The sequence below is a fragment of the Rhinopithecus bieti genome, unplaced genomic scaffold, assembly GCF_001698545.2.
Source record: "Rhinopithecus bieti isolate Rb0 unplaced genomic scaffold, ASM169854v2 scaffold_2723, whole genome shotgun sequence".
In the NCBI taxonomy this organism is placed as follows: Eukaryota; Metazoa; Chordata; class Mammalia; order Primates; family Cercopithecidae; genus Rhinopithecus; species Rhinopithecus bieti.
This window is the reverse complement of record NW_016804119.1, coordinates 3760779-3779769: the sequence shown is the minus strand read 5'-3', so window position 1 is coordinate 3779769 and position 18991 is coordinate 3760779. Positions and strand designations below refer to the sequence as shown.

Below are 18991 nucleotides of genomic sequence, written 5' to 3'. Positions count from 1 at the left end.
CAGTGTAAACACTTCCATCATGACTGACTTCAAGCTACAAATGTGAGTTGTGTAAAAATATAATTTCTGATTATTTCCTTAGAAGATATTTTTAGCAGAAACTGGATCACCTTTTCAACGGAAAGTAATATGTTTGCAAGACAATGATGGATATTTCCAAACTGCTTTCAAAAATGGCTGTAACAGGCCATGCACAGTGGCTCACACCTGTAATCCTAGCACTTTGGGAGACCCAGATGGAAGGATTGCTTGAGGCCAGGAGTTTGAGAAAATGGCTGAAACAGTGTCCATTTCCCCAGTCTCGAATGAGAGTAACCATTGCCTCTCTAGCTTCAGGAATTATTAATTTTTCCAGTTTTGTTAATTGGCAGTTTGGATAGTCATTCTGGGCACCAAAATAAAGGAGACCACATCCCTGATTAAAACCTGTCAGCGACCTTCATTCCTCCAGGCAAAGTCCTCAACCATTTTCCCACATAAACCCTAAGCAGACTAAGAATCTCACTTTCATAGACTTGCCCAAAGTTTGTCTTCAGGCCACATGCAATTTCCAAGGGCTCCTCTTCCTCTGCTTCTGAGGAAGATGCAATATCAGAATATGAATGAATGAGAATGATATTCTTAGAATCTTAATATTGGATCCATTTGAACAGATCAATAATTGAACTTTGGGAAAACTTCAGCACATTTCCTTAGCATCCAATTTCTTGTGATGCAAATCACAACTGTTAATTTGCATTTTGTTTTCTAATCCTGTATCTCAGAATGATGAAGCCTCTTTTTACCAGACATCTTAGAATAGGTTTGCTTAAAATGAGATATATGAAAGAAAAGAGTCATTTTAGTCAGTGGGTGAGCATTTATCCTTAGCTATAAATGAAGGTGATAAACAGTTTCATTTCTGTATATAGAATGTTCTATTCAATACTGTATTTTTGGGGTGAAGTTTCTTTTAATGTTCTTGGTTGTTTACTTTCTTTGATTTCCAGGAAAAAAAAAATAGGCACAATTGGTATCAGAGATTTCGAGTGCAGGCATCTTGTTGAGATCATTATTTAACAAGGCGTTGAGTCATGCAGGCAGTAGATTGGTTTGAAGTTGGTCAAGATGAGAGTTCTTGGCATAGTTTAAAGCAAAGCATTTGAAATTCTGAAGTCCTCATAAGTTGCAATCAGTTGTCTTTATTTTTTGAAGCACTTTAATTTTGAAGTACTTTAAGTTTCAAGAACCAGAATTGTTTTTCTTTTTCTTTTTTGACTTTCATCTACACAAGATTTTTTGTCTTTATTTTTTGAAGCATTTTAATTTTGAAGCACTTTATTTAGGTTTCAAGAGACAGAATTCTCTTTCTTTTTCTTTTTTGACTTTTATCTACACAAGATATATGAAGATTCATAGTCAGAAAGTTTTGTCTGTCTTCTTGAGGAATAGCCAACTCCAATCTTAAAAAACTCTTCTAGAATGTCCTAATCAAATTTTTTAACTTCTAAAGATTAGATGAAATAAAAAAAAGCAACCACAGACTGGAAGAAAAATGTTTGTGATATGTATATCTCTCAAAGACTTATTTTTAGAATATATAAAAAATTCTCACAACACAATAATTTTAAAACACAATGAAAAATGGGTGGAAGATTTCAGGAGGTGCTTCAGCAAAGAGGACAAATGAGTGGACATTCAGCACTTGAAAAAATGCTTGATCTGGGGAATGCAAATTAAAATTACTAAAAGATACCACTATGAGATACTCACTAAAACATATGAAATTAAAAAGACTAATAATACTAAGTATTGATAAGGCAGTGGAGCAACTAGAATTATCGTGCATATGATAAAAGATATCTCTTAAAACCTATACCAACTCACACTATAAATAAGGAAAATTGAGGAGCATTCTCATTTGAATCAGCAACAAGACAAGGATGCCCACTGTCACCATTATTACTTGACATTATTAAAGAGGTTATAGCCAACAAGGTAAAACCAGAAAAATAAGCAAGAAATGTAAAAATTAGAAACTGAGAAATATTTCCAGTATTTGTAGATGATGTTCAAGTTCCCATAGATTTTAACACCATAATCTAATAATAGAGATGAGACCCATAACTTTTGCCATATTCTGTTGGTAAGAAGCAAATCTTAGGTTCTGTTTGCACTCAAAGGGATGGATTTATACAAGGTGTGACTCAGTAGGGGTCACCTTAGGGTATGCCTGCCCCACTAAGAGTATTACGAGCAGTTACCCTTCTTCCTGCAGACATACAGATGTCCCAGTAGAGGGACTCCTTCACTTGCCCTGAATATACACATGCTGAGCTATTGTATTTAAAGTTTCCTACTTCTATCTCAATTTTCACTCTCTGCATTTTCCTTTTTTAAAAATAAAATGTACCAAAGCTGTAGGGTAAAACCTATGACACAGTAAAGAATAGTCTCAGATTTATAAGTGGAGAAAATTCAAAAGTTCTAAATCCGGGGAATTTTTTAGTAACTCAAGTATAATGTCACACTTTCTCACACAATAAAGAAAAGGGTTTTATTGCTTTTACACTATTTGTTTACAGTAAATATATAATTGATTTTTAAAAATAAAAGCAGGTTTCATGCTTCATGTAACAAAGTCAGGTTCAGATACTAATTGTGAAGACTGAACTATTCCTGGGGAACCATGTTCAAAAACATGCTTCATTGGCTAAACAGTCTTATTTTATGATTCCAATGGACTAAAAATGAGGTATAAAGTAATTAAAAGTAATATGGTGGCTTTAAGTGTAGGGAAGGGGTGGCAGAAGCTGTGAACACAGAATGTAAAATCGGTAACTACAAAATGGCAGAAACAGCTAAAGCAATATATTTAAATTATCTTTCAAAAAAGAAGGATCATTTCAGATCTTCACCTTCAGATCCTCACTCAGCCCTGCCTCCTATTTCCCACTAATCAGTCATTTTTTTAAATTTTACGATTGCTATCTCCCACCTTCTAGAATATATTTTTGTTTATTTGATTGAACAGCCTCTTCCTGAAAATTCTGCGCAGTTGGACTGGCTGACATTGTTCTCAGTAATTGTGTTTTTTTCCTTTAACTTGATTGTATTTTTTTCATTCTCCTCTCTTTAAATGAAGTGTCCCAAGAGCCCTAAATTCTCTCTTCAGGTGGACTCTTGGTAGGTAACTTCATCAATAGGTTCATCCAAGTATAGAGAGCAGTGGTGTAAGGATAACAAAGATACAATTTCTCAGAAAGATAACATTTTCAAAAGTGCTATTAAAGACAGTTTTCAAAAGTGCTGTTAAAGACAGTGAGTTGTTTAGCAATTCAGGAAAAAAAAAATCAGAGGCGAAAATATAGAGAAAAAGTATTTTTCAGAATACAGAATGTCAGTTTCTTCTAGAAATATATATACACAGTATTGAATAGGTCCCCTGGCAATGTGGGACCCAAGACTTTTACTCTGTGACATTCCATTTGCCCTTCTTGGCTGTACGGAATAAAAGCCCTTTGACGATGGCGGCCTCCAATATCATAATCCGTATGGGTGCGGCCATGCCGTCCTTCCGACGAAGTTTCTGAAGTTGAATGAACCGCGGAATAAAGGTACGCCATTTTACGCCATGATGACTGTTGGCGGAGCGTAGCTTCAAAAGTGTTAGTGGGCATGCGCGCGGTTCAGTAGCGACCGCAGAAATCCTAACGGGAACGTAACCCAAACCGGAAGTGGCCTAGAGCGGCCATTTCGCTTCCGTTGTTAAGTGGCTCTAACGCCTGTGCGGCTTACGGGATGCTGAAGTGATTGGGAATATTAGCAGTGGGGGTTCTGTAGGGTCAGGGAGGGGAAGCCGGCTTTGGGTGAGTGATGAGGGGCTTGTTGCGGGGGGGCGGGGCGCGGTGCGTGATAAAGGGATTTCTCGGCTGAATACGGGGCTGTGAGGTAAGTGACAGGCCTGTTTTGGCTGAGCGATGGGGGGGTTTCTGGGGTGGGTGAGGGGTGCTGTGGGGTAAGTGGCTTTTGCTAATTTTAGTTGGATAATTAGCTGGTTAATTTTCCCTCTTTTCTTGCTTATTTTCTGCTTGTAATAAGTATTTTTGTGACTGACATTACAAGTGTATTTTAATACCGGATTTTATATTGGTCCACGAAACTTGCTAACTTGAGGACAGCGAACGTGCGTCTTAAGAGCGCCTTTGCAGATGGTGCTGGAGGACGTTCAGGGAAGGGATTCACTCTCCTTGAGACTCGAGAAGTCAGTGGTTGATTGGCAGCCAAGAGCTTCAGAGGCCGGAGGACTTTGAGGATCACATTGTAACACTCTCAGGGGACCAGTGATGGGCGACCTATAGTCATCAGTAGAGTGGGGTTCCCAGGAGTAGCCTATGGCAGCCAGTTGACTGGGGGCATAGGGGGTTAATGATGGGGATTTGTGAGGGTGACTGCATTGCTTTCTAGGCAGTGAGTGTTGGGGTCCTTCAGGGATTGGTGGGTGGGGCAGTGTTGGCCTCTTCTTGGGTCCTTTGGACATGGTAAGGATCGATAATTGACAGTTGAGCGGATCAATGTGGTCTCCTACTGGAGCATTTCATTTGGACCCCTATGTTGGAGATTATTTGTCGTTTTATGGAAACCAGAAAATTGTACTCGCTGGGAAACATTTCTTGGCTATCGGGGCAGTAATGATTTCAGAAGCCTGGGCCATGTCAGTGACTGGGAGACATTATGGAACTTTCTGGCAGCCCTGTAGGCCACTCATTGGGGATTTCTGAAAGTCAGTGCTGTCAGTGATTGCATTCAGGTGCGGTGGGGGCAACTTATTGTAGACAGGCAAGAAATGGTAACTGGAGGCCCTGATGCGTGTCTGCAAATGTTCTGCGTCAAGGTGGGGATTGGGACAGTGATTTTAAGTTTTAGCTCTAGTCAGAAGAGGCTGGTCTGTGTGGTGTGTTATGGATGGGGACTGAAAAGTCCAGAAGCTCAGAATAGTTACCCCAGACAGAGCCACCTCCCAGCCTGAGCTCTGTGAAGGCAACAGGAAGAGGAAATGGTGTTTCCGGAAGTTGGTCATGTATGGGTGCATGAGATAGTGGGGACAGAGTACAGTTTAGAACAAGGCAGATGTGGGCTGATTCTCTGTTTTTCCATTTACAGACTAAGTAACCTTCAGGCAAATTATGTAACAGCCTCATTATCTTCATCCCCAAAATGAGTGTAATAATGCCCATGATATTTAGCTGACAATTAAATTGACAAATATCTCTTTTTTATTCATGTTTACCACTTGCCAAGCAGGCACTGAGGACTTGACAAGCTTCATCTTGCTTGAGTTTCCCAACACTTGTGATAAATACCTGCATTTTCATTTTGGAAACTATAACTAAAGTAATATTTTCACATTCTCTCAGTGAAAAGTTGGCAAAGCTGCAATGAATTCATCATTTAGTCCAGACTTAGTCTTTATTTTTAACCCTGACTAATAACTAGAGTTGGGTTTTCTGAACTTTGCCTACTCCAGGGTCTGACACAGTGACTTCACCTCAGTGCCCTCAGGAAATATTTGTGGAGTGAATGTTGAATGAGTGACCATGTACTCGTTGCTTTTCCGAGGCTTCTGCAGAATCCCCGGGTCAGGCCACCTCATTGAGGCTGCAGGATCTCTCTTCATAGCCCAGCACGCCTCTCCGCAGTGTCCCTGGTTGGAGAATCCAAACACCTATCCAGCTTCTGGCTCCTGGGAAAAGTGGAGTTGTCAGCAAGAGAGACCCAGAGTAGAATTCCAGAGCGGAGATGCCTGCTGATGTGGCATCTTCTTTATCCCAGAAGCCTCAGGTCCTGAGTCCAGAGGAGCAGGATGGTTCTTTTGAGGTAAGCAGGGGCAGCCCTGGGGACAGTTCTCCAGAACGTGAGGGCAGACACAGGATGCAGCAGGCTCTGGGCTCCCTGCTCCTGAGTCAGTCTTGAGCCTCCTGTCAAGCGAGGACCACAAAGGCTGATGTTTCCACATTCATAGGCTATCAGTGTTTTAGAGGAAACCATGAATTGGCTAATAAAGGAGAATAGTAGAGGGTTGGCCTTGGGTCAAGAAAGAAGAAACTGTAGTCCCTGGTCTGATCAGAAGCCCCAGTCATAGGACGGAAAAGCTGACGCTTTCCCTCTAAGCACTTGTTCCGCTCCTTCATCCACCGTTGGGTCTTTGAAGAATTTTAAGTGGTCCCCACCCACATTCTTTGCTTGGTCCATGGGGATTGGCCCGTTTTTCCTCTGTTCTCATAAGGTGCGGAAAAATCTTCCTTTGTAGTTTAAATAGTCACAGGGAGGTAGAGCGAGGACAGGCTTTTAAGGACCATGTTGTTTTCCTGTTTAAAAGGTGAATAAAAAATGCTGGAAAATAGTGTCTCGAGATTGCCCACAGAGAGAAATAGTCAGGATTTAGTAACAAGCAATCAGAATTCTTGGTATAGTCAAGATTTCCTGAAATCCTAAATTATTCTGTGTATCTCTTGATGCTTTATTTACAAGTCTTTAAATAGCATATGACTATAGTAGTAAACAGTGCACCATTGTTCTGTGATAGGTTTATATCCAAATTTACAGAGATGTTGTTTTTTTAAAAAGTATAATAAATATGTGTGTTATTCTCCTGAACCAGTATATTGTGAGAAGATTATATATTTCAGTAACCTGTTAAAATCATCTCAACCTGCTAGAAACATTTGATAATAGAAAGTATTAAAAGAAGGGAACATTAACACAAAATAAATTGCACATATAAATCATTTTCAAAATTGTAAATACCCCAAATATTTAAAAGTCATTCTTCAAAGAAAAATTGAAACATGCAAGTTTAGGTGGGGTACGGTGACTCATGCCTGTAATCCCAGCACTTTGGGAGGCCAAGGCGGGCAGATCACTTGAGCCCAGGAGTTGGAGACCAGCCTGAGCAACACGTGAGACTCTACAAAAATACAAAAATTAGCCAGGTGTGGTGGCATGCACCTGTAGTCCCAGCTACTCAGAAGGCTGACATGGGAGGATCACCTGAGCTTGGGGAGGTCGAGGTTGCAGTGAGCTGCAATCGTGACACTACACTCCAGCCCGGGCAGCAGAGTGAGACCCTGTCTCAAAACAAAACAAAACAAAACAAAACAAAACGCGTTTAAAACATGAAATTATCTAAGTCTTTGTGACAGCAGTGCAAATGCACAAACGGTTCTCTCATTTGCATTGATGTTGGTCAACTTGTATGTTCAGAACCTCTTCAAGTTTAGTGTTTTAGGACACGTGTTCAATATAAGCTTTTTTCCTTTTTTAACAATGAAATTTTTTTTCCTGCTTGACCTGATTTCCAGTTTGTCATTTAAATCAATACTGCTGTCGCTAATTCAGATTTTCCATCAGTGTCTGAATTCATGTCAGAATATATCCCAGTACCATTCATGTTGTCTTCTCTTTGTGGTGCGTATTTCCCTCTGCTCTGGACAGTGCTATTTTTATGTTGTTGTTTTATCTTTTCTAATTTGATGGAAATAAAGTTTTTAATTTGCATTACTTTATTTACAAACAGCATTTTTTTCATAATTTTATTGGTCAGTTGTCTTTAGTGAGTTACTTTTTCTCACCTTTTGATTTATATTTTGGTTTGGATTTTAGAGAGTTCTCTTTTTTTTTTTTTTTTTTGAGACAGAATCTTGCTTTGAAGCTCACAATGGAGTACAGTGGCGCAATCTCTGCTCACTGCAGGCTCCACCTCCCGGGTTCACGCCATTCTCTTGCCTCAGCCTCCCGAGTAGCTGGGACTACAGGCGCCCACCACCACCCCCGGCTAATTTTTTTGTATTTTTAATAGAGACGAGGTTTCCTCGTGTTAGCCAAGATGGTCTTGATCTCCTGACCTTGTGATCTGCCCGCCTCAGCATCCCAAGAGAGTTCTTACATAGTAATAACCTAGGGTCCTTTTTGCATATGTTTGTAAATACTTTTGTTACTTTTCCTTTGAAAGTAGGTTTTAGTTTTATTTGAACATAGAAAAGAGGATCAGATGGTTTTGTGAAGCCTGTAATCTTTTAAAAGTGCTGTCGCTTGCTGTATTTTTACCCAAGTTCCAGCTCCTCCCAGGCAAATCACATTTTACATTTTTAGCTAATTATTTCGGCATTTACCTCCTAATCTTTTAGTGACATGCCTATATTGCTGCCTCTTGGATTGTTAATCAACATGCTAATTAATTAAGAAACATGTCATTAAAAGGTTTGCTTTTACCCACTTCCTCATACTTTCACCCCCAACACCTGCTTTCCTTGCCCATCCTCCTCTAAGAACTGGTTCAGATTCTGATCAGGTCAATATTCCTTGTTTATTATTATAACTGTGTCAATCTATATCCAGAGCTGCCTGTATAGACTGTGATAACTCGTTGCCTGTGTAACTTAAGGTTTTTCCCTGGAGCACACAATTTTATGGATTATTTACTTGCCTATATACATGTTAATGTATTACACAATTTTCTCTAAGTGTGTACACACTCTCTTCATAAATTGAATTTGTTACTAGGTAATGGCAGCAGACACTCGCTATTTCAGGGACAGTTTTTGTGTGTGTGTGTGTTTTTTTGAGACAGAGTTTCGCTCTTGTCTCTCAAGCTGGAGTGCAATGGCGTGATCTCAGCTCACTGCAACCTCCCCCTCCTGGGTTCAAGCGATTCTCCTGCCTCACTCTCTCGAGTAGCTGTTACATCATATTAGGTGCACTTTAGTATCTGGTTATCTCTCTCCTTGTGATAAAATTGACGATTGGGTTCAGATATTGTCAGCCCACTCCTCTGTTATAAAGACCCCATCAGTCTTTCATATGGTTTTAGCAGTCATTGGTGATCAGTAAAAGTGATGTTTGTGTTTTGTCCTTCAGGCTGCATTTGTCATCTGTGGTACTTCTGTAATGAAGATCTTTCCATCATCAGTCCTTTCATGAACCTAATATTGGTTCTTATAGGAAAGATCATCTTGTTGAAATATTATATGATCATATCTCTTCCCTGCACTTAAAATCCTGAAATGGCAATCCATTCATTAAAATAAATAATCCGTACCCATTATATATTCAGACACCAGCCCACTTCCTTGGAGCTTGGATGGTAACCACTTTCCAAACATGACATAGTCGCCTCTTATCTTACACAGAGGTGTCTGCTTCTCCCTGAATTCACAGTATTTTCCTACCTCTCTACTTTTATTCATGCTCTTTTCTGGAAAGTGATTTCCTTCGCACATCCTGCATCAAAGTTCTTAATTCCAGTGTAAGCTTCACCAACTCTAAGTAGCATTACCTTCTACTGCTAGGTAGAATTTGCCTTTCCCTAATTTGCCCCTCCTCAACGGTGTCCTCTGCATATATTTCTACCATGTTCCCTTTTTAACCCCATAGTTGAGCTTTTGTATTTATATGTCTTCCAAGTCTCTGAGTTGCTGCAAGAGTAGAAGCTTATGTAATTCTATGTTGAGCACCAGGATCCAGCTTAAGTACAGCCTCACATGTAGTTGCTTCATCAACATCATGCTGGTTATTCCTAAATTAGCTAGAGGACTTAGAGGGAACCCATTTCTGGCCTCATTTTTGAAAAAAAAAAAAAAAAAAAATGAATAAATCAATGTAGGTGTACAGTGGATGGAGGATATTTCTCTAATTTTTTTAAATCCCTAAAAATGTGAAATAGGTGTTTGGTGGGAAACACCAAACACACCATCTCTGTGATGGATCATGGTGAAAATCATTAAAAGTATGTTCCTCCTGTATGTGCCATCCCCACTCACCAATGATGACCTAATTCACAGTGAGCTGGGGTACACTGTTACAGGCATCACTGTCGTTTGAGGATGTGACCGTGGACTTCAGCAGGGAGGAGTGGCAGCAACTGGACCCTGCCCAGAGACGCCTGTACCAGGACGTGACGTTGGAGCTCTATAGCCACCTCTTCTCAGTGGGTGAGCACAACTGACCTGGGAATCTTGGTTGGATCCTGTTGAGGAGATTTCCTTCCTCTTCGTTGCAGGACGCAGTGGGATATCAAAGTATGTCATGACTCTTTCCTTGGTTTGTCCTGGACTGTTTGTTTCTTTTGGGCATCTTTTAGTATTACTTTGTGTCCATGTTGACTTTTCTAATGAGCCCGTGTAAAGCTTCACTGAATGGCCTCTAAAACTGAAGAAGCTACACCCAAATTCAATATCCTTTCTAATTAACAGGGTATCACATTCCCAACCCAGACGTCATCTTCAGAATGCTAAAAGAAAAGGAGCCATGTGTGGAGGAGGCTGAACTCTCACATCAGAGGTGTCAAGGTGAGTAAGTTGTACCCAGGCAAATGTAGATATCTTTGCAGGGAACCACTACCAGTCTACCATACTACTCCATTCCCTCCATTCCCCCAGTGATGGCCCGTAGGTTGCCTCCTACTCCCAGTTTCTACATCAAACACTGTAAATATTCTATAAATTCTGAATGTTCTATAGGGGCTGCCTTAAGAATTTCCCAGTGGTGAATACTCAGGAATGGGATTGCCTGGTCCTGGAGATAAGTATACTTGACTAAGTCAACCATATTGCTCTTCTGATGGGCTGTACCAGTTCACACTCCCATGTGCAGTGCACAAGGATTTGCATTTGCACATGTTGCTTGCTAACACTTGGCATTAACAAAATTGGTGAATTTATAGCCCTACTGATGGGTGAAAGGGCTGTTTTATTGGTTTTTGTTTTTGGTTTTGGTTTTTTTGAGACAGAGTCTCGCTCTGTCACCTAGGCTGGAGTGCAGTGGCATGATCTTGGCTCACTGCAACCTCTGCCTCCTGGGTTCAAGCGATTCTCCTGCCTCAGCCTCCTGAGTAGCTGGGACTACAGGCGTCTGCCACCACACTCAGCTAATTTTTTGTATTTTTAGTAGAGACAGGGTTTCACCGTGTTAGCCAGGATGGTCTCGATCTCCTGACCTCATGATCTGCCTCCCAAAGTGCTGGAATTATAGGCGTGAGCCACCACGCCCAGCCTGTTTCATTGTTGAAGTGTTATTTTTCTAATAACTGAATGAGAGCCTCTCATCTGTTATCTGATTGGCTTTTTCATTTGTTCGTTGCATTTTCTTATCATTTATCTATTTGTGTCCATGCAGTTTTCTGCCTTTTTTTTTTTTTTTCTATTTTTTTGCCCCTAATTTTATTGATTTTCCATCAGAAAATCAATATTGGTCTTCTTTTCCTCCCAATTGTGACAACTCTAGCTTGGGGCCCTGTTCTTCCATATGGGCCTCTTTCTTCCCTCCACTCCCTTCCCCTCCCCTCCCCTCCCCTCTTCTCTTCTGGACAGAGTTTCACTCTTGTTGCCCAGGCTGGAGTGCAATGGCACAATCTTGGCTCACAGCAACCTCCGCCTCCTGAGTTTGAGTGATTCTCCTACCTCAGCCTGCTGAGTAGCTGGGATTACAGGCATGCACCACCATGCCTGACTAATTTTGTATTTCTAGTAGAGACGAAGTTTCTCCTTATTGGTCAGGCTGGTCTCGAATTCCCGACCTCAGGTGTTCCACCTGCCTCAGCCTCCCAAAGTGCTGGGATTCCAGGCATGAGCCACCGTGCCTGGCTATGGACATCTTTTCATACAGGAATTGACTTAAAGGACCTATCCATTCTGAACTCTCAGTCCTCATATTTTTATTCTAATGATTTCTATGTCAGTACCTCTAGTCTCTGTGCTTAAACTGTGTTCTGCTACTTATTTAGCTCCATGGAGGACAGTTCCCATGAGATGACTCACTTTCTTAATTTTGGGAGATCAGAAATTGGAATCATCATCATCCAAGTAAGAAATTCTTACCTGACAAATTTTGTCAGATTTTTCTATGTTTCTGGACTCAGAAACACAGTCCTCTCATTTATTATTTTGGAATTCTTACCAGTTTTGTTTTTTTTTTAATTAAGAAGAAGGTGACCCTTTTTCTTAAGCCCAGTGGTATTACAACAAACTAGATCCCCATTTTCCCATATTTAGACAATGTTGTTCCTAATCAGGTATGTTGATTTCAGTTTTTTTAGTTCAGTCAAGATACTGACAGATTTTATTACCCCAAACATGACTATTTTCTTTTTTCCTCAGTAGATATGATAAAAACATGCAGTTATTTCCTTCTGTGTAGGATTAACAAACTCTTTTCAGTGACATTGTCCTCATGGCCACATATTTCCAATGTAAAAATATACCTGAATAGTTTTCATCACTCATGCTCTGCTCCATTGTTTTTGTATGTTGTTTAATGTTTTCTCCATAGACTGTATCACTTTGCATACAGTCTGCTGATTACTTTGTACTTTCTTTACTTAATCTTCATTATGTCAATGTTCAGCATGAGGAAACCATTGTATTTAAGATACAGGATTAGGATTTTTGTATTTAGGATACAGAAATTATTGATTTTCTGAAAATAGTCAGGAAAGAATATTTCACATTATTTTAAAAGGATGCTTTAAATATTTGCTGAGATAAATTCAAAAGAACAGATTGTGTTTGGATGGAGAAGACAATGGCATTAAATGTTAAAAGCATTAGCCTTTGTGCATCAATCATGTCTATTTCATGAAAAGTTACTCAAAAAGTAAGTGTATCAACATGGGAAGCATGGATAGTAAATGCTTGTGAAGTTCAGAAAAAGTGTTGTCAGCCTAGAGGTGGAGTGACATTGGGAATTAATTTTAAGGACACAGTACCTGTAACTGGTCCACAAAGCTATTTTGCATTGAAACAAAGAAGCAGATGAAGCAAGCTTAATGGGAATAGAGGACATGAGAGTGTGCTTGGATTTGAGAATAAATTGGACGTCTTTTTTGCAATCAGCATTGTTAGGCTGCATTGGAGTTGTGGAAGAGCTTTTCAGTACAGTTCTGATAGTTTACATTGAACATTTTGGGCAGTAATTTAAGTGTTACCAGGTTCAGCAAGATTTTTATGACCTGAATAAAGTGAGAAGTTAAAAATGTTTCAAATCTCTGCCTGGGGACACAGAGGAAGATTGCCAGAATAAATGACCACCCGTATATGGGTAAAATTGCTATTTAAGAGTGAAAAATGAAATAGAAAACAAATAACCTGTTTTAATAAGTGGGAAAAGGATGTGAATAGACATTTCTTCAAAGATGATATACAAGTGGCCAATAACAGGAAAAAATGCTCAACCTCACTAATTATGTGGGAAATGCAAATCAAAACCACTGTGTGATATCCCTTTACATCCATTAGAATGGCTACTAGTGAAAAAACAGAATTAACAAGTGTTGGCAAGGATATAGAGAAACTGGAATCTTGTGTATTGCTGGTGGGAATGTAACACGGTGTAGTCCTATGGAAAACAGGATGGTGATTTCTCAAAAATTAAACATAAAATTACTATATGATCCAGCAACTCCACTTCTGGGTAGATACCCAAAAGAATTGAAAGCAAGAACCCAAACAGCTGTTTGTACACTCTTGTTCATTGCAGCACTATTCACAATATCCAAAAAGTGGAATTGTCCATTGGCCAATGAATTGGTAAACAAAATGTGGTCTATACATACGATGAAATATTATTCAACCTTAAAAAGGAAGAGGAATTATGAAACATGTTGCAGTGTGGATGAATCTTACCATGATGCTAAGTGAAATAAGCCAGACACAAAAAATCCAAATGTATCATTCTACCTATATGAGGTACCTTGAGTACTCAATTCATAGAGACAGAATAAGATTGTGGCTGCCAGAGCATGAGGGACAGGGGGAAAAGGGAAATTGTTTAATGGGTACAGCATTTCAGTTTTGCAAGATGTAAAAGTTTTGGAGATCCATTGCACAACAGGGTGAATACAGATAGCACTACTGAACTGTACAATACAAAATGGGTAAGATGGTAAATTTAATATTATGCACTTCTGCTACAATAAGAAAAAGTTAACAATAAAGATTAAGTGTCCTTTTTTTAAAAAAAAAATGAAAGATGATTGAGTTTTTTTGATAGGACAAGAGTCTGGGATACAGTTTAAGTGACTGAAAGCAAAAAGAAACTACATGTGATGGTCATACTCAGTATTACAATCTGGTAGAAAAAGTAATAGTAAAATTTAGTAACTATTATTTTTATTGAGAACCTGCTGTGTTTTGTGCACTATACTAGTAAAGTGCACAAGATGATCAGGGACTCTTATTCTTGGCAAAAAACAAAACAAAACAAAAAACTAAACTAAAAAAAAGGCATATTTGATAGCATAAAGCCAAAAGTTCTAACAGAGAAGAATTAATTTCAATGGAACAAGGGTGAAACAAATTCTGGGGTACAGCTTGCTTACACAGTCTTTTAGAATATCTTTCTGGGGTTTTGGGTATATTCCTAAGTTCAAAAAGAAAAAAAAATGTAGCTTCATGGAGAGTTGGGGCATAGTCATTTTTTCACTGGTTCGCCATGTCAAGATAGGTGAAGCTTTAATAGTTTTCAGAAGGATGTACGGGGCCGATGTACTTGGCATTGTTTCTAACAAGTAAGATAAAGCAGGCAGATTGGTGAGGATTCATCTCTGAAAGTTAATGAAGACCTACACACTGAGCCCCTCCTTCAAGCCTTGGCTATCCACAGATGTTGCCCTGCAACGCTCTGGTCTCTTTTATCCCCTCCTCATCCTACTAGATCTGGGTGTCTAGACCACTTGCATAAGTGGCCTCAGGTTGTTGAAATCCAGTCCCCACAGATTAGCAAAGTGATCTTGGCCAATTACATAACCATTATGTGCTTCCTTTTCTTTGTAAAACAGGAACACGCATCATGGCTACCTCCCGAGGTTATTATGCAGATTAAATGAGTATGTAGGCCATTGCCTGGCACATGCTAAGTGCCATGTAGATAAGTGCTCATCATATAATAAGGGCTCTGTGTTTCTGCTCATTGTCAGCGTCATTAGCATCATTATTACACGACAGCAATTTCCTTGTGTTCATTGTCAATCAGCTTCATACAGTTTCTCCTCTTTCCTGTTCATTGTGTCTATTTCATCTTCTCTTTCTCCTTTTAGAAGGGGAGTTTGGGCTTGAAATCCCACAAAAGGAGATTTCTAAGAAAGCTTCATTTCAAAAGGATATGGTAGGTGAGTTCACAAGAGATGGTTCATGGTGTTCCATTCTGGAAGAACTGAGGCTGGATACAGACCGTACAAAGAAAGATAAGCAAAATCAAATTCAGCCCATGAGTCACAGTGCTTTCTTCAACAAGAAAACATTGAACACAGAACGCAATTGTGAATATAAGGACCCTGGGAAAATGATTCACACGAGGCCCCACCTTGCTTCTTCACAGGAACAACCTCAGAAATGTTGCTTATTTACAAAAAGTTTGAAGCGGAACCTAGAAGTGAGTGGTCAGAATGAAAACAATGACACAAAACAGCTTGATGACGTTGTTGGGTCTGGTCAGCTATTCAGCCATAGCTCTTCCCACGCTTGCAGCAAGAATATCCATACAGGAGAGACATTTTGCAAAGGTAATCAGTGTAGAAAAGTCTGTGGCCATAAACAGTCACTCATGCAACATCAAATTCATACTCAGAAGAAACCAGATGGATGTTCTGAATGTGGGAGGGACTTCACCCCAAAATCACACCTCTTTGCCCAACAGAGAATTCCTAGTGTAGGAAACCTCCATGAATGTGGCAGATGTGGAAAAGCCTTCACGCCACAACTAAAACTCAGTGTATATCTGACAGATCATACAGGTGATATACCCTATATATGCAAGGAATGTGGGAAGGTCTTTATTCAGAGATCAGAATTGGTTATGCACCAGAAAACACACACTAGAAAGAAGCCCTATGAATGCCATGACTGTGGAAAAGCCTTTTTCCAGATGTTATCTCTCTTTAGACATCAGAGAACTCACAGTAGAGAAAAACTCTATGAATGCAGTGAATGTGGCAAAGGCTTCTCCCAAAACTCAACCCTCATTATACATCAGAAAATTCATACTGGTGAGAGACAGTATGCATGCAGCGAATGTGGGAAAGCCTTTACCCAGAAGTCAACACTCAGCTTGCACCAGAGAATCCACTCAGGGCAGAAGTCCTATGTGTGTATTGAATGTGGGCAGGCCTTCATCCAGAAGGCACACCTGATTGTCCATCAAAGAAGCCACACGGGAGAAAAACCTTACCAGTGCCATAACTGTGGGAAATCCTTCATTTCCAAGTCACAGCTTGATATACATCATCGAATTCATACAGGGGAGAAACCTTACGAATGCAGTGACTGTGGAAAAACCTTCACCCAAAAGTCACACCTGAATATACACCAGAAAATTCATACTGGAGAAAGACACCATGTATGCGGTGAATGTGGGAAAGCCTTCAACCAGAAGTCAATACTCAGCATGCATCAGAGAATCCACACCGGAGAGAAGCCTTACAAATGCAGTGAATGTGGGAAAGCCTTCACTTCGAAGTCTCAATTCAAAGAGCATCAGCGAATTCACACGGGTGAGAAACCCTATGTGTGCACTGAATGTGGGAAGGCCTTCAACGGCAGGTCGAATTTCCATAAACATCAGGTAACACACACTAGAGAGAGGCCTTTTGTCTGTTCCAAATGTGGGAAGGCTTTTGTCCAGAAATCAGAGTTGATTACCCATCAAAGAACTCACATGGGAGAGAAACCTTATGAATGCCTCGACTGTGGGAAATCGTTCAGTAAGAAACCACAACTCAAGGTGCATCAGCGAATTCACACAGGAGAAAGACCTCATGTGTGTTCTGAATGTGGAAAGGCCTTCAACAACAGGTCAAACTTCAATAAACACCAAACAACTCACACCAGACACAAATCTTACAAATGCAGTTACTCTGTGAAAGGCTTTACCAAGCAATGAAATCCTAGTGCATCAGCATATTCATAAATGAAATATACTCCCTGAGTTTCTTGAAGAAGAGAAAATCTCAGAATCAGGTCTAATTGTATGTTATTGAATTCATGCTTCAATAAACTCTAGGGATGCACTGCATGAAGGGGGCCGGCCCCTCCACACCTGTGGGTATTTCTCATCAGATGGGACGAGAGACTGAGAAAAGAAATAAGACGCAGAGACAAAGTACAGAGAAAGAAAAATGGGCCCAGGGGACCGGCGCTCAGCATACAGAGGACCCGCGCCGGCACCGGTCTCTGAGTTCCCTCAGTGTTTACTGATCACTATCTCTACTATCTTAGAGATGGGGATGTGGCAGAACTATAGGGTAATGGTGGGGAGAGGGTCAGCAGGAAAACATGTGAGCAAAGATTTCTGTGTAATAAATAAATTTAAGGAAAGCTGCTGTGCCTTGATGTGCACGTAGGCCAGATTTATGTTTGACTTGACACAAACATCTCAGTGCATTGAAGAGCAGTATTGCCGCCAGCATGTCTCACTTCCAGCCATAAGACAGTTTTCTCCTATCTCAGTAAATAGAACGTATGATCGAGTTTTACACCGAGACATTCCATTCCCAGGGACAAGCAGGAGACAGATGCCTTCCTTCCTCTTTTACTAATTCTCCTCAACACAGACGGGTGTCGTGCTGGGGGACTTTTACCAAGCATACTGCCTTCAAACACATTTTAACAAAGCACATCCTGCACAGCCCTAAATCCATTAAACCTTGAGTCAACACAGCACATGTCTGTGCAAGCACAGGGTTGGGGCTAGGGTTACAGATTAACAGCATCTCAAGGCAGAAGAATTTCTCTTAGTACAGAACAAAATGGAGTTTCTTATGTCTGCTTCTTTCTACATAGACACAGTAACAGTCTGATTGCTCTTTCTTTTCCCCACACTGCATGTGTGAACACATGACAAAGTCATGCTTTATTTTATGTGAGGGCAATTACCGAGAAAAGAGTAAGCAGAAATGTCCTTCTCTTAGTACTGGCCTCATTAAGGATTATAAATTTTCACCCTGGGAAGAAACTCTGACTAATGCATTGAGAAAAGCCTTTCTGTAAAGAATGGTACAAGACAGGTTGTTACCCGATTATTTATAGTAAAGTTTGTGGGAAATTATATCAATGATAACCCTGTTTGTTTTAGGGATATCAATATGTCTAAAGTGCCAACACAGTAATCATAGGACAATATTATGTGTGTGTGTGCCTTATGTATATAAGCATATATATTATATGCAGGTTTAATATCCCTTCCCCAAAGTGCCTGGGATCAGAAGTATTTTGGATTTCAGATACTTAACAGATTTTGGAATATTTGCATTATATTTATTGGTTGAGCATCCCTAATCTGAAAATCCAAGATGAAATGCTCCAATTAGCATTTCCTTTGAGCGTCATGTTAGAATTCAGAAAGTTTCAGATTTTGGGTTTTCAGACTAGGGATACCCAACCTATATGTACATATATTTAGGTATCTATGTATGTATATATATATGCATATGCAGACATATGTATATGGTCTGGTCAGCATATGTGTATGTATGCGTATGTAGGTATGTATGCCCTCAGTGCAGTGGGTTTGCAGCAGAATTCACTGCACAGCAGGAGGTGTAGGTAGATTACAGTTATTTTTTAAGAGACTAATTTGTTTTTATATAAATTATTCCCTGTTGAATATGTCATGAGGTTGTATCAACAATGATTAACTCCTTTATTATACATACACATGAATGTACATTTTTAGTAAATGCATAAATGAGATTCTATAATGTTTTCTGATCTTTATATTATAGCTTTTCTCTTCTTTTAGGATTAGCTCAGCTTGCTTGCCCCTCCCTTTCCATCTCCACCATCTATAGTGAACCTCTCCATAATCATTGCCAACCATTAGTCTGGTTCAAGTCTCTGCATAGATAATCAGTGCCAACCATTAGTCTCGTTCATATTTTTACACAGGCCCCTAAACATACACACCAGGAGTCAACAAACTGTGGCCATTGGCCAAATATGGCCTCCCAGCTGTTTTTTTAAAATAA

General features: G+C 39.9%; 1 protein-coding gene across 4 annotated transcripts; it reads left to right on the top strand.

Moving 5' to 3' along the window:
• Positions 1 to 3681: 3681 nt before the first annotated feature.
• ZNF175 (zinc finger protein 175) lies at positions 3682 to 17134 on the top strand. Of its 4 annotated transcripts, none has more exons than XM_017865189.1 (5): positions 3682 to 3930; positions 5609 to 5856; positions 9842 to 9968; positions 10230 to 10325; positions 15068 to 17134. In XM_017865189.1, the coding sequence occupies exons 2-5, from the start codon at positions 5779 to 5781 to the stop codon at positions 16906 to 16908; spliced, it is 2142 nt and encodes a 713-aa protein (XP_017720678.1). In that variant the 5' UTR covers positions 3682 to 3930; positions 5609 to 5778; the 3' UTR covers positions 16909 to 17134. The 4 variants fall into 4 exon arrangements, with proteins under 4 accessions (XP_017720678.1, XP_017720672.1, XP_017720682.1 ...); XM_017865183.1 differs by having other exon boundaries at positions 5599 to 5856; XM_017865193.1 differs by lacking the exons at positions 3682 to 3930; positions 5609 to 5856; positions 9842 to 9968 and having other exon boundaries at positions 10232 to 10325; positions 11759 to 17134.
• Positions 17135 to 18991: the final 1857 nt, after the last annotated feature.